At 38.4% G+C, this 11,060-nt stretch overlaps 2 protein-coding genes across 4 annotated transcripts; one reads left to right on the top strand and one right to left on the bottom strand.

Moving 5' to 3' along the window:
• The first annotated feature begins 655 nt into the window (after positions 1–655).
• LOC136202345 (cellulose synthase A catalytic subunit 7 [UDP-forming]) lies at positions 656–6,528 on the top strand. The gene is made up of 12 exons (XM_065992906.1): positions 656–814; positions 912–1,301; positions 1,465–1,558; positions 1,678–1,783; positions 2,716–2,982; positions 3,067–3,412; positions 3,534–3,797; positions 3,904–4,116; positions 4,206–4,416; positions 4,500–4,696; positions 4,780–5,133; positions 5,716–6,528. The coding sequence occupies exons 1-12, from the start codon at positions 740–742 to the stop codon at positions 6,295–6,297; spliced, it is 3,099 nt and encodes a 1,032-aa protein (XP_065848978.1). The 5' UTR covers positions 656–739; the 3' UTR covers positions 6,298–6,528.
• Positions 6,529–7,248: 720 nt separating this feature from the next.
• On the bottom strand, positions 7,249–10,008 carry LOC136202144 (pentatricopeptide repeat-containing protein At4g30700). 3 transcript variants are annotated; one of them, XR_010674324.1, is made up of 2 exons: positions 7,475–10,008; positions 7,249–7,337 (listed from the first exon to the last, which is right to left on the bottom strand). XR_010674324.1 is itself a non-coding variant. In XM_065992640.1 (2 exons), exon 1 carries the CDS (start codon positions 9,908–9,910, stop codon positions 7,538–7,540), a length of 2,373 nt encoding a protein of 790 aa, XP_065848712.1. In that variant the 5' UTR covers positions 9,911–10,008; the 3' UTR covers positions 7,249–7,337; positions 7,512–7,537. The 3 variants fall into 3 exon arrangements, 1 of the variants encoding a protein (XP_065848712.1); XM_065992640.1 differs by having other exon boundaries at positions 7,512–10,008; XR_010674325.1 differs by having other exon boundaries at positions 7,255–7,337; positions 7,424–10,008.
• Positions 10,009–11,060: the final 1,052 nt, after the last annotated feature.

Here is an 11,060-nt window from a genome sequence, read left to right on the forward strand (position 1 = left end):
CTGCGATTAATCCATATTTGAATTAAGTGAATCCCTCTTAAGAGACGAGCTCTTCCATCTAATAGTTTAACCACAACTTCATTCTCATTTCCAACGTTTGAACTTTAATTGAATTTTCTTTTTCTCCAAACACGAGCACTGATCCTCATCTAGATAATCTTATTCGGAGCTTAGTCACAGACTTCTTAACCCCTCCTCTTGCGGATATATTTAGTAGCAATCCATTCTGAGAATTACAAACCAACCATATTTGACAATAAAGCTACACAATACCTTATTATTGCGGATATATTTCGTAGCAATCCATTCTGAGAATTACAAACCAACTATCATTGACATTTGAGCTACAGAATACCTTATTATTTCGATGGTTGCATACGTTATGAAACGCGATTTAAACAAAAGTTTTAACACATAACAAGAAAATACAAAAATTAACCACTTTTTATTTATTTAAATAGGCAATATTGACAACATAACCAATGGAAAAAAAAGGAAAAAGGTTCAAGAAAAAAAAGCAATTTAAGGTAGTTGAAAAATAGAGGAAGCTTAGCTTGAGAGCAATGGCGACTGAGCAACCAACTGAAGCAACCAACACCACCCTTCTTCAACTGTTGATTAGGTGAAAAACCCATATCTCATATGAGCTTTCCTAATTAATTTCCCAATTTTCCTTTCCATAAAACACTAACTCTCTTCTTCTTCTTCCCTCGCTTTCTTTCTTACTCTCTGCGTCTCCATGGAAGCCAGCGCTGGACTTGTAGCTGGTTCTCACAATCGCAATGAGCTTGTTGTCATTCATGGTCATGAAGAGGTACATATATTAATCAATGTTCATCTCATCACTATCTTTCCTTTTCTTTTTCTGCATCAAACAACTAAACCATATATAAATGTTATGATCAATGCAGCATAAACCGTTGAAGAACTTAGACGGTCAATACTGCGATATATGTGGAGATGGAATTGGATTAACAGCGGATGGAGATCTTTTTGTTGCTTGCAATGAATGTGGTTTTCCAGTTTGTAGACCTTGTTATGAGTATGAAAGAAGAGAAGGGACTCAACTTTGCCCTCAATGCAAAACTAGATATAAACGTCTCAAAGGTAGTCCAAGGGTTGAGGGAGATGAAGATGAAGAGGATATTGATGACATTGAACATGAATTCAATATTGAACATCATCAGCATAACACTGAGTCTATGCTTTATGGTAAGATGACCTTTGGTAGAGGACGTGATGATGACGACCTCAACGCTCATTTGCCGCCAGTCATTGCTGGCGGACTACGCTCAAGACCTGTAAGCTCATTCCTTTTGAGAGATTATAACATACTGGTCAGATCAATAATTTAATGTCAAGTTGTACCCGCTTCAAAAGTTAAGTGCAACGTGACATTAAATTATTAAGCCGACACATGATTGACATGGTGCAGTAATGTTAACGTAATTTATATACAAACAGGTGAGTGGAGAGATTCCAATGGGTGCATATAATGAGCAGATGTTAGCTTCATCACTCCATAAAAGAGTGCATCCATATCCAGTTTCAGAGCCTGGTATACATCAATTCATTACTACTTCACATCAATTATATATATATGTATACTAATCAAATAGTACTTTTGTAAGAATGAATTAATATATATACGATGGAGTAATTGGATGAAATGAACAGGAAGCGCAAGATGGGATGAGAAGAAAGAAAGATCAATGGATGAGTGGAAAATCCATCAAGGGTCCAATCTCGGAGCTGAACCAGATGATGATATTGATGCATCCATGTCAGTTTCTTAACTAATGCCATATATATATATATATATATTAAAGGAAAAAAAGGTCTAAATTTGTCCATATATAATTCTGATGTAAAATATAATCAATTTTTCCACCAATGTTTCTAAACTGGAGCAATTTTGGATCCAAAGAGTGAGTAGAAACATCTTTGACTGCTTGAAGTGTAAAAAGAAAAACTCAACCCATATGGACTGGGTTTAATTTTTTTTTTTTTTTTCTACTCAGACCAAAACAACATCATTTTGGTATAGGTTTTAATTTTTTTAACCCTACTTAGGCCAAAACATCGACAACAGCCCTTCATATGATGTGGGTGCAATCAACACCCTGCAAATGAAAATGGAGGGGTGATTCCTGAAGATGTGTCGGCACCCCTGTAACACCTACCTCCTCATTTTGAGCCCAGATAAAAGTTTCCTTTTATGGGTTTTGTTACTTAGGCTCAAAATTGCTCCAAGTTGGAAACATTAAGGACAAAACTTTACCATTTCTTACGTTAGAGGTATATATGCACTTCCCCAAAAATGTTGGAGGCAAATTTGGACCTTGTAAACAAAGTTTGATTTTTTTTTTCATTAAGCCATTGATTTTATAATTTGACACACTGAGCTTTCGCAATTATATCAAACTCAATAAAAAAAAAGTTAATCATTTCATTGCGCCTAGAACTTATATGTTTCACCGTTCGAAATGAGGTTTTTTAAAGTTTTTCTATAATTTTTTATCAAACATATAAAAATATATTTTCGAAATGTTAAAAATACAATTTCAAATGCATATGAAAGGAATAATGTTTTTTTAAACTGAATTTTATGGTAATTAAGGGCTTAATCATGAAAAATTGGAAAGATGAAGGACCTGAATATGCTCTTTTCCTATATTAAAGTACATGTTACTAAGGTTAGATGCATGGATGCAGGTTAGATGAGACAAGGCAGCCATTGTCAAGAAAAGTGCCAATAGCAACAAGCAAAATAAACCCATATAGAATGGTGATAGTAGCACGTCTAGTGATATTAGCCTTCTTCCTTCGTTATAGACTATTGAATCCAGTTCATGATGCAATAGGACTTTGGATTACTTCTGTTACCTGTGAAATTTGGTTTGCTATTTCTTGGATTCTTGATCAGTTCCCCAAATGGCTCCCCATTGATCGTGAAACCTATCTCGATCGCCTCTCTCTCAGGTTACCTGCTTAATTCCATTAATGTGATTGATTTGGTGAACTGAAAACATTTGAAACAGAGAACTAATAATTTGAAAATTGCAGATATGAGAGAGAAGGAGAACCGAATATGCTAGCTCAGGTGGATTTCTTTGTGAGTACGGTGGATGCGATGAAGGAACCTCCTCTTGTTACTGCAAATACACTTCTCTCTATATTGGCTGTGGATTACCCTGTTGACAAGATCTCCTGTTACCTCTCTGATGATGGTGCTTCCATGTGCACCTTTGAAGCCATGTCCGAAACTGCTGAATTCGCTCGAAAATGGGTTCCTTTCTGCAAGAAATTTGAAATTGAGCCTCGTGCTCCTGAGATGTACTTCACTTTGAAGATTGATTATCTCAAGGATAAAGTTCAGCCTACATTTGTTAAGGAGCGTCGAGCTATGAAGGTTGGTTTGTCACTAACATTTTTCCACATTAAAAGTACACGGGCAAAATAACAAATTACGCAAACTACAAACTCAAGTTATAGTTTTTGCTGTATTCAATGATATTGTTTGTATTGGACAGAGAGAATACGAAGAGTTCAAAGTCAGGGTAAATTCAATTGTAGCTAAAGCACAGAAAGTACCTCCAGAAGGTTGGATTATGCAAGATGGAACTCCATGGCCTGGAAATAACACTAAGGATCATCCTGGTATGATTCAAGTGTTTCTCGGTCACAATGGAGGTCATGATGTTGAAGGCAATGAACTCCCTCGCCTTGTTTATGTCTCTCGTGAGAAAAGGCCTGGTTTCGCGCATCACAAGAAAGCTGGTGCCATGAATGCTCTGGTAGAAACTCCACAACATCTGACCGTTGTTTAATATGCTTAGCAATTAGCATCTTAAATGCCAGCTTTTTAAGATACTTCTCTAACTTATTTGGTGGTTTCTCCAGGTTCGCGTGTCTGCAGTACTTACCAATGCTCCTTTCATGCTGAATCTCGATTGTGATCACTATATAAACAATAGCAAGGCTGTTAGGGAAGCCATGTGTTTCTTGATGGACCCTCAGGTGGGAAAGAAAGTTTGCTATGTACAATTTCCTCAAAGATTCGACGGTATTGATAGAAATGATCGATATGCAAACAGAAACACAGTCTTCTTCGATGTATGTCATTTTGTCGTATGACCTCTCGGTTCTCTAAAGTCGAAAGAGGAATTCATTTGATGACTCTTTTTTTATGTATGTTCCTGCAGATTAACATGAAAGGTCTAGACGGAATACAGGGTCCAGTTTATGTGGGGACAGGATGTGTTTTCAGGAGGCAAGCATTGTATGGGTATGACCCTCCAAAGGGTCCCAAGCGTCCAAAGATGGTCACCTGTGACTGTTGCCCCTGTTTCGGAGGACGCAAGAAGAAGCTTGCTAAGCAGGCTGCAAAGAGCGAAGGTGTACCTCTTGATCAAGGTAGTCAGAATCCATACCTTGTTAATAAATCATTTAATGCCACCACTCTCATCATGTGTTTGCTTTTCGTTCTTTGTCGACAGCCGTAGATGATGACAAACTGCTACTGCAGTCTCAAATGAACTTTGAGAAGAGATTTGGACAGTCAGCAATATTTGTGACTTCAACTTTAATGGAAGAAGGTGGTGTCCCTCCTTCCTCAAGTCCTGCAGCTTCGCTTAAAGAAGCCATCCATGTGATCAGTTGTGGCTACGAGGACAAAACCGACTGGGGAACTGAGGTAACATCAACAGTCAAACACCATAGCTTTTTTTCCTGATAGCAATTTGGATATCTTGAACAAAGATGCTTTTGCCTGTGCAGCTGGGCTGGATCTATGGTTCAATTACAGAGGATATCTTAACAGGTTTCAAGATGCATTGTCGTGGCTGGAGGTCCATCTACTGCATGCCAAAGAGACCTGCATTTAAGGGTTCAGCTCCCATTAACCTGTCAGATCGGCTCAACCAAGTGCTTCGTTGGGCTCTTGGTTCTGTTGAGATCTTCTTCAGTCGTCACAGCCCCTGCTTGTATGGCTACAAGGAAGGAAAGCTCAAGTGGCTTGAAAGATTTGCATACGTCAACACAACTATCTATCCTTTCACCTCTTTACCACTTCTTGCCTATTGTACTCTTCCTGCTGTCTGCTTGCTGACTGACAAATTCATCATGCCAGAGGTAATCACAAAAGAAAATATAGAACAGCATATTCATAGTTTTAGAAGGCATAGGGATTTAAATAAATTTTATCTTCTTTATACCCTAATATCATTTCGGGACTAAGGCTTTGTTGTTGTTGTTGTTGTATACCCTAATATCTTTGTTTATAAGCTACGAGCGCAATAGCGAAGAAAGTGTTAATTTGGCCCTTCAACTTGTCTCGAATGATCAACTTGTCTTAAAATGAACTTTAGTTATAAATTTAGTCCACAACTTAGCATTTTTTGTCAAATTAGTCCAAAGCGACAAGTGTCAAAATATAATTCGTGGTTTTTCTACACTTCAATTTATTGTGCTGACAAGTGTCATTTTGGTCTAATTTGACAAAAAAATGCCAACTTGAAGCACCCAAAGTTCATTTCAGAAAAATTGATCCCACGAGTCAAATTGAAGAGCCAAATTAACAGTTTATCCATGCAACAACACGTTAAAGATGCAAAATCTTAGTATCTTTCTTTTCCAGTTCCATGCTAACATGAAAACAAAATGTTTGACATTTAAGATAATAGCTAACCTGTTTCTGATTTGTCTGCAATGTAGATAAGCACCTTTGCAAGTCTATTTTTTATTGCTTTGTTCATGTCAATTTTTGCAACGGGCATTCTTGAACTGAGGTGGAGTGGAGTGAGCATTGAAGAATGGTGGAGAAATGAGCAATTCTGGGTCATTGGTGGTATATCAGCTCATCTCTTTGCTGTTGTACAAGGTCTTCTGAAGGTTTTAGCTGGTATAGATACAAATTTCACAGTCACATCAAAAGCAACGGATGATGATGATTTTGGGGAACTGTATGCCTTCAAATGGACAACACTTCTCATACCTCCAACTACCATCTTAATCATCAACCTTGTGGGAGTTGTTGCTGGAGTCTCAGATGCTATAAACAATGGGTCCCAAGCATGGGGGCCTCTATTTGGGAAGCTCTTCTTCTCCTTCTGGGTGATCATCCATCTTTACCCATTCCTGAAAGGTCTAATGGGACGGCAAAACAGGACTCCGACAATTGTTGTTATCTGGTCTGTACTATTGGCATCGATCTTTTCGTTGCTGTGGGTTCGAATTGACCCATTTGTCATGAAAACCAAGGGGCCTGACACCAAGCAATGTGGAATTAACTGTTAGGAAGTTTGTATTCCTCTTCTTTGATTCATCTATGGAAAGTATATGTACATTCCTGCTTTTACAAGCATATCAGAATATCAGAAATGGGGTAGTAACAACAAAAAGGAGATGCGCAAGGAATAAAGCTAGAGTGAAATTTTTTGTGTAGCAATTTGTAATGAATGAAGTTTTGTAATTGAAGTGAAAGATATTGTTATAAATGATATTTGTTCACATCAACTGCCTTGAGAATTGTTGCAATTCTCAGTTTTGCACTTGCCAATACCCGTAAAGGAATTTGCAGAAAAGAAAAGAAAAATCAAAGAGAAAATATTGTTAACATGTTTACATTATGAAAAGCCAAATAAGTAAGGTTTCATGCATGTTTTGAAGCTTTCATATCTACTCATCATATTGTTTCGCATCAAATAGAAATTGATATAAAGAGGAAATCTTTGTGTTTTTTATAGGAGATCACATGCATATTCACCGTGAGGTATATAAAATTGTGCAAGGATATATTAAAAGAAATGACTGATTATATTCTTTGTTAGTTCTTATCTTATCAGAGTCCATGAATTCTTTTTTTTTTTTCAAAAAGAAGAAAAAATCCAATATAAAATGAAAGTTCAAAACCTAAACTTTTGGTATTTTAATCATAATTACCAGAATGATAAGCAGAAGGGAAAGTAATCAACTTTGGGAGAAAATGGGGGGAAAATAGTCATGACATTGATATTGAATTTTCCACATGAAATCGTAAATAGAGCATAATAAGGATAATGACTAGCATGCATGGAAACAATGCACTATGCTTCTACATGGACATATTTCTGTGTTTCAGTAATATGAATATGATACCTACAGAGAAATTTCTAGATTAAGTAAATATCTTTGAAAGTGCCTTTGGCTAGGATATTCTCGTACGAAAAGGATCCACAACTTTTCTTCAATATTAAGGAATTAATGTTACCTGGTAAATATCTTGCGTCCTGAAACAGATATAAACTTGTTTTTGGTGTTAAGGAGCTTGGGACTTTCTCATCTCTAGACAGTTGGATCTGCATTTAAAGTAACATCAATCAAGCAATCAGGAATATTCTCGAGCATTACTGTTCAATCAAATACCAGGAATAAGATTATGTACATCGTAAAAGCACTACAGCATGGCATGTTTTTATCATTGCTGCGTAATTACCAGAAACTGAGAGGATGGTTATTCCACATTCACAAACCTTGAACAGTTTGGGAGATAAGTTTGTCACCAATAATCTCCACAAGAACAGAAGCCATCCTTGAAATGATGGAATCTATTGGCATCCCTTACCACAATAACTCTCTCAGTGATCTTAGATATGTACTTGGTTGCAGTATGACAGTCTAAACAGACACGGAGATTTTTTATGATCCGAATTTCAGTTCCAGGTTCAGTAGAAATAAGGCCATACGCAATGGCTAACTTCTCACTGTGAACTTTCACTATTAGTTCTTTTTCTTCCTCCTCCACATCATGTAAAGCAGTGTTGGTATCTGCTTGATATCCTGCTTCCTTCATCTTTCCAGTTAATTTCTCTAGCTCAGCATAGATGGCTATTGATTGTGGATGGGACCTGTCACCCGAGATGAATACATGTGGGACTTGGCCAACCTCAATTAAGGTACAGCCCGGAGTCTTTACCAGTTTTCTTTGCTTAGCTGTTTTTCTCACCAGCGCAGCTTGTGGATAGTTCCTCTCAGCAGAATATATATTTGACATCAGGACATAGTAACCCATATTTTGTGGGTCTAACTCTGCTAGTCGTTCAGAAGCAACATGGGCTAGTTTAGTGTCCTTGTGAATCATACAAGCACCAAGAAATGCACCCCAGACAGGAGGACCAGGCTCAACTGGCATTCCCTTTATAAATTGCAAAGCGTCCTGCAACTTTCCAGCTCTACCAAGGATGTCAACCATGCATGCATAATGCTCAGCTAAAGGTTCATATTCATAGTCATGGACCATGCAATGGAAAATTTCATTTGCTTCCCTTACTAAACCCGCATGACTACAAGCATATAATACAGAAAGAAAGGAGGCTTTAGTTGGTGTAATATTGGAATTCAGCATCTCATAGAAGAGTTCTAGAGCTTTATGCCCATGTCCATGTAGACCATATCCAGAAATCATGGCATTCCAAGTTACCACATTCTTCTCAGGCATCAAATCGAATAATTGCCGAGCTTCTAGAATGCTCCCACACTTAGCATACATGTCAATTAAAGCAGTTGAAACATATATATTATGCTCAAAACTCTTATCCTTAACTAGACCATGTACCCATTTTCCTAGACTCAGGGCTCCAAGTTGAGCACAAGCTGAAAGGATACTTGTAACTGTGACAGGATTTGGACTGACATTAGACATCTGCATCTCCTGGAAAAGAGAAATTGCTTTTTCTGTTAAGCCATTTTGGGTGTAACCTGATATCATGGCATTCCAAGAAGCTAAAGTTTTCTCCGAAGATTCATGAAACAGTTGCTGTGCAGATTCCATTTCATTTAATTTAATATATACTGTGATCAATGCAGTTGAAACAGAAGAATGTGAAACAGTACCGGTTCTCACACAAAAACCATGAATGCAGTTAGTAAGGTCTAAATGACCAAAAGGGAAATACACAGGAATCAATCCCACAATAGAACTCGAGTAAACCTTCACTCCAGAAGCAACCAATTCTTTGAACAATCTCACTGAAGACTCTGTCTCGCCATTGCAAGTATGCCCTGAAATCATGGCATTATAAGATACCAAATCTTTTGTGCCAATATCCCTAAATAATAGCTTGGCTGTCTCAACATCACCACATTTCGAATACAATGAAATCAAACTTGTAACTACAGAAATATGAGAATGAAAGCCTAGCTTTACAACCAAGCATTGAATCTCCATTCCAAATCTCAACTCCTGCAATTCTGCAACAGCTGGCAATATTGCTATAACTGTAGTTGAATCAAAAAGTGACCCAACATTTGCAACCATATCCTTGAAAACTTTAATGGCATCCTCAAAACAACACGTCCTCACTAACCCAGAAATCAATGTGTTACACAAGACCGCATCTCTGCTAGGCAATCTATCAAACACCTTTAGCGCCGGGCGTGCAGAACAAAGTTTAAAGTACATATCAACGAGAGAAGAACCAACATACAAATCAGAACCAAACCCATCAACGATAGCCTTCCCGTGCAAGATTAGCCCAATCCTTGCCACACCAAAACTCGTGGAGGCAGATATGACAAAAGAATAGGTGAAGTTATCAGGATAAAGATCAGTGTATGTTCTCAAATGGGTAAAAAGCGAAATGGCGGAAAGAGGCAAGGCATTGTCAGAGAATCCCTTAATGAGTGCGTTGAAGAGGAAAAGATCAGGTTTTGGTATGGACAAAAAGAGGGCATGAGCGTGGCGGGTGGAATTGAAATGGAAGAGCTTATGGATGAGCTTGGTGGCAAGAGCAATGTCGGAGTGGAGACCATGGAGGAGGAGGTGAGAATGGATTTGGGTTAATTGGGAGAGAGTGGTGACTCTGTTAAGGAGATTGAGGAAGAAGTAGCGTGTAAGAGGAGAGGAAGCGGGTGTTATGCTTTTCAAAAACATCTCATCTCCCAGGTGAAGGTTGAAGATGACAATCGCATCAACACTTGATGGTGAGAAGCAACAAAGCACCGATTAAAATGGGTGTGTTTAAACATAGGCTCAATTTCCCACTTCTAGCCCCGTCAAAAGACGAAAATACTCTTTATGGTTTTGAGGTGGGAAAAGAGGGAAAATTTCCTCTCTCCGTATATGAGGTAATCATGCCTCATCCTGTGGTGGGGTGTGATTACCTCAGGCTTGCGTGATTACCTCCCCGAAAAAAATGGTTGTTGATTTAATTCGAATTAACCTTTTAAAAATAAAAATTACGGCATTTTAACTCGGATTACCCTTTAACAAATAAAATATAACAACATAAACATTAAAATAAATTAATAAACATAAAAGAGTACATATAATCTCAAAAGTGTTAAAACGTAATAAGTTCTGATAAAATAATTTAGTTCGTCCGACGCCACACGTCCATAAACTCATCCATCTCCATCCTAATGAGTGGAGCCTCCTCTTCAGATCGGTTGGTAGCCGCTCGTTGGGTGATACGCCACAACCAGCTAACCCATTGCAAATAAATAAATATTAAAAAATAAACACATGTAAACTAATATTAAATAATAATAAACTTACAAATTCGCTGTTGGAGCGAGCATACTGGACCGGTCCATCCTGTGGCTCATGAAGGAGATAAGGATGCGAATATTGCATGTATCAGTCCATGTAAGCAGTATCACAAGCAGTGGGATCGTATCCAACTGGCCGGCATCTCCTCCGATCAATGCCCTGAGCCGATGGAAATCTCCGCCAGGTATCCTCAACTATGACAGAGGAATGCGTGAGCCTGTACGATAAAGACTTCCATGGTCGTACTGCTTTATCAGGTCTAATACGCTCAGCTGGGATAAGTTGAGTATATCCGACCCGACGTAATGCTCGATCCGGTATATACGGCTCGACAATGTCTCTACACTGTATCCAACCGGCGTAGGACACTCGAAGCTGATCATCATCGGGGACAGGACCATAAGGTTCAGCTTCCGTCATACGGTTCAGCTGCCCACATATGGTATTTAGTCGGGCGATCATCTTGCTTGGTACCCCGGCCTCCCATCTGCATGCACGGGGACGGTCAGCTGGGATCCTGTGAGGTAGTCTA

Source organism: Euphorbia lathyris, chromosome 8 (assembly GCF_963576675.1).
Source record: "Euphorbia lathyris chromosome 8, ddEupLath1.1, whole genome shotgun sequence".
Lineage (NCBI taxonomy): Eukaryota > Viridiplantae > Streptophyta > Magnoliopsida > Malpighiales > Euphorbiaceae > Euphorbia > Euphorbia lathyris.

Coding starts and splice junctions, on each gene's coding strand:
- LOC136202345 (XM_065992906.1), top strand. CDS start 740: ATGGAAGCCAGCGCTGGACTTGTAGCTGGTTCTCACAATCGCAATGAG. Junction 3,798..3,903: donor CTGGTGCCATGAATGCTCTG/GTAGAAACTCCA, acceptor TGGTTTCTCCAG/GTTCGCGTGTCTGCAGTACT. Junction 5,134..5,715: donor ACAAATTCATCATGCCAGAG/GTAATCACAAAA, acceptor TCTGCAATGTAG/ATAAGCACCTTTGCAAGTCT.
- LOC136202144 (XM_065992640.1), bottom strand. CDS start 9,910: ATGTTTTTGAAAAGCATAACACCCGCTTCCTCTCCTCTTACACGCTAC.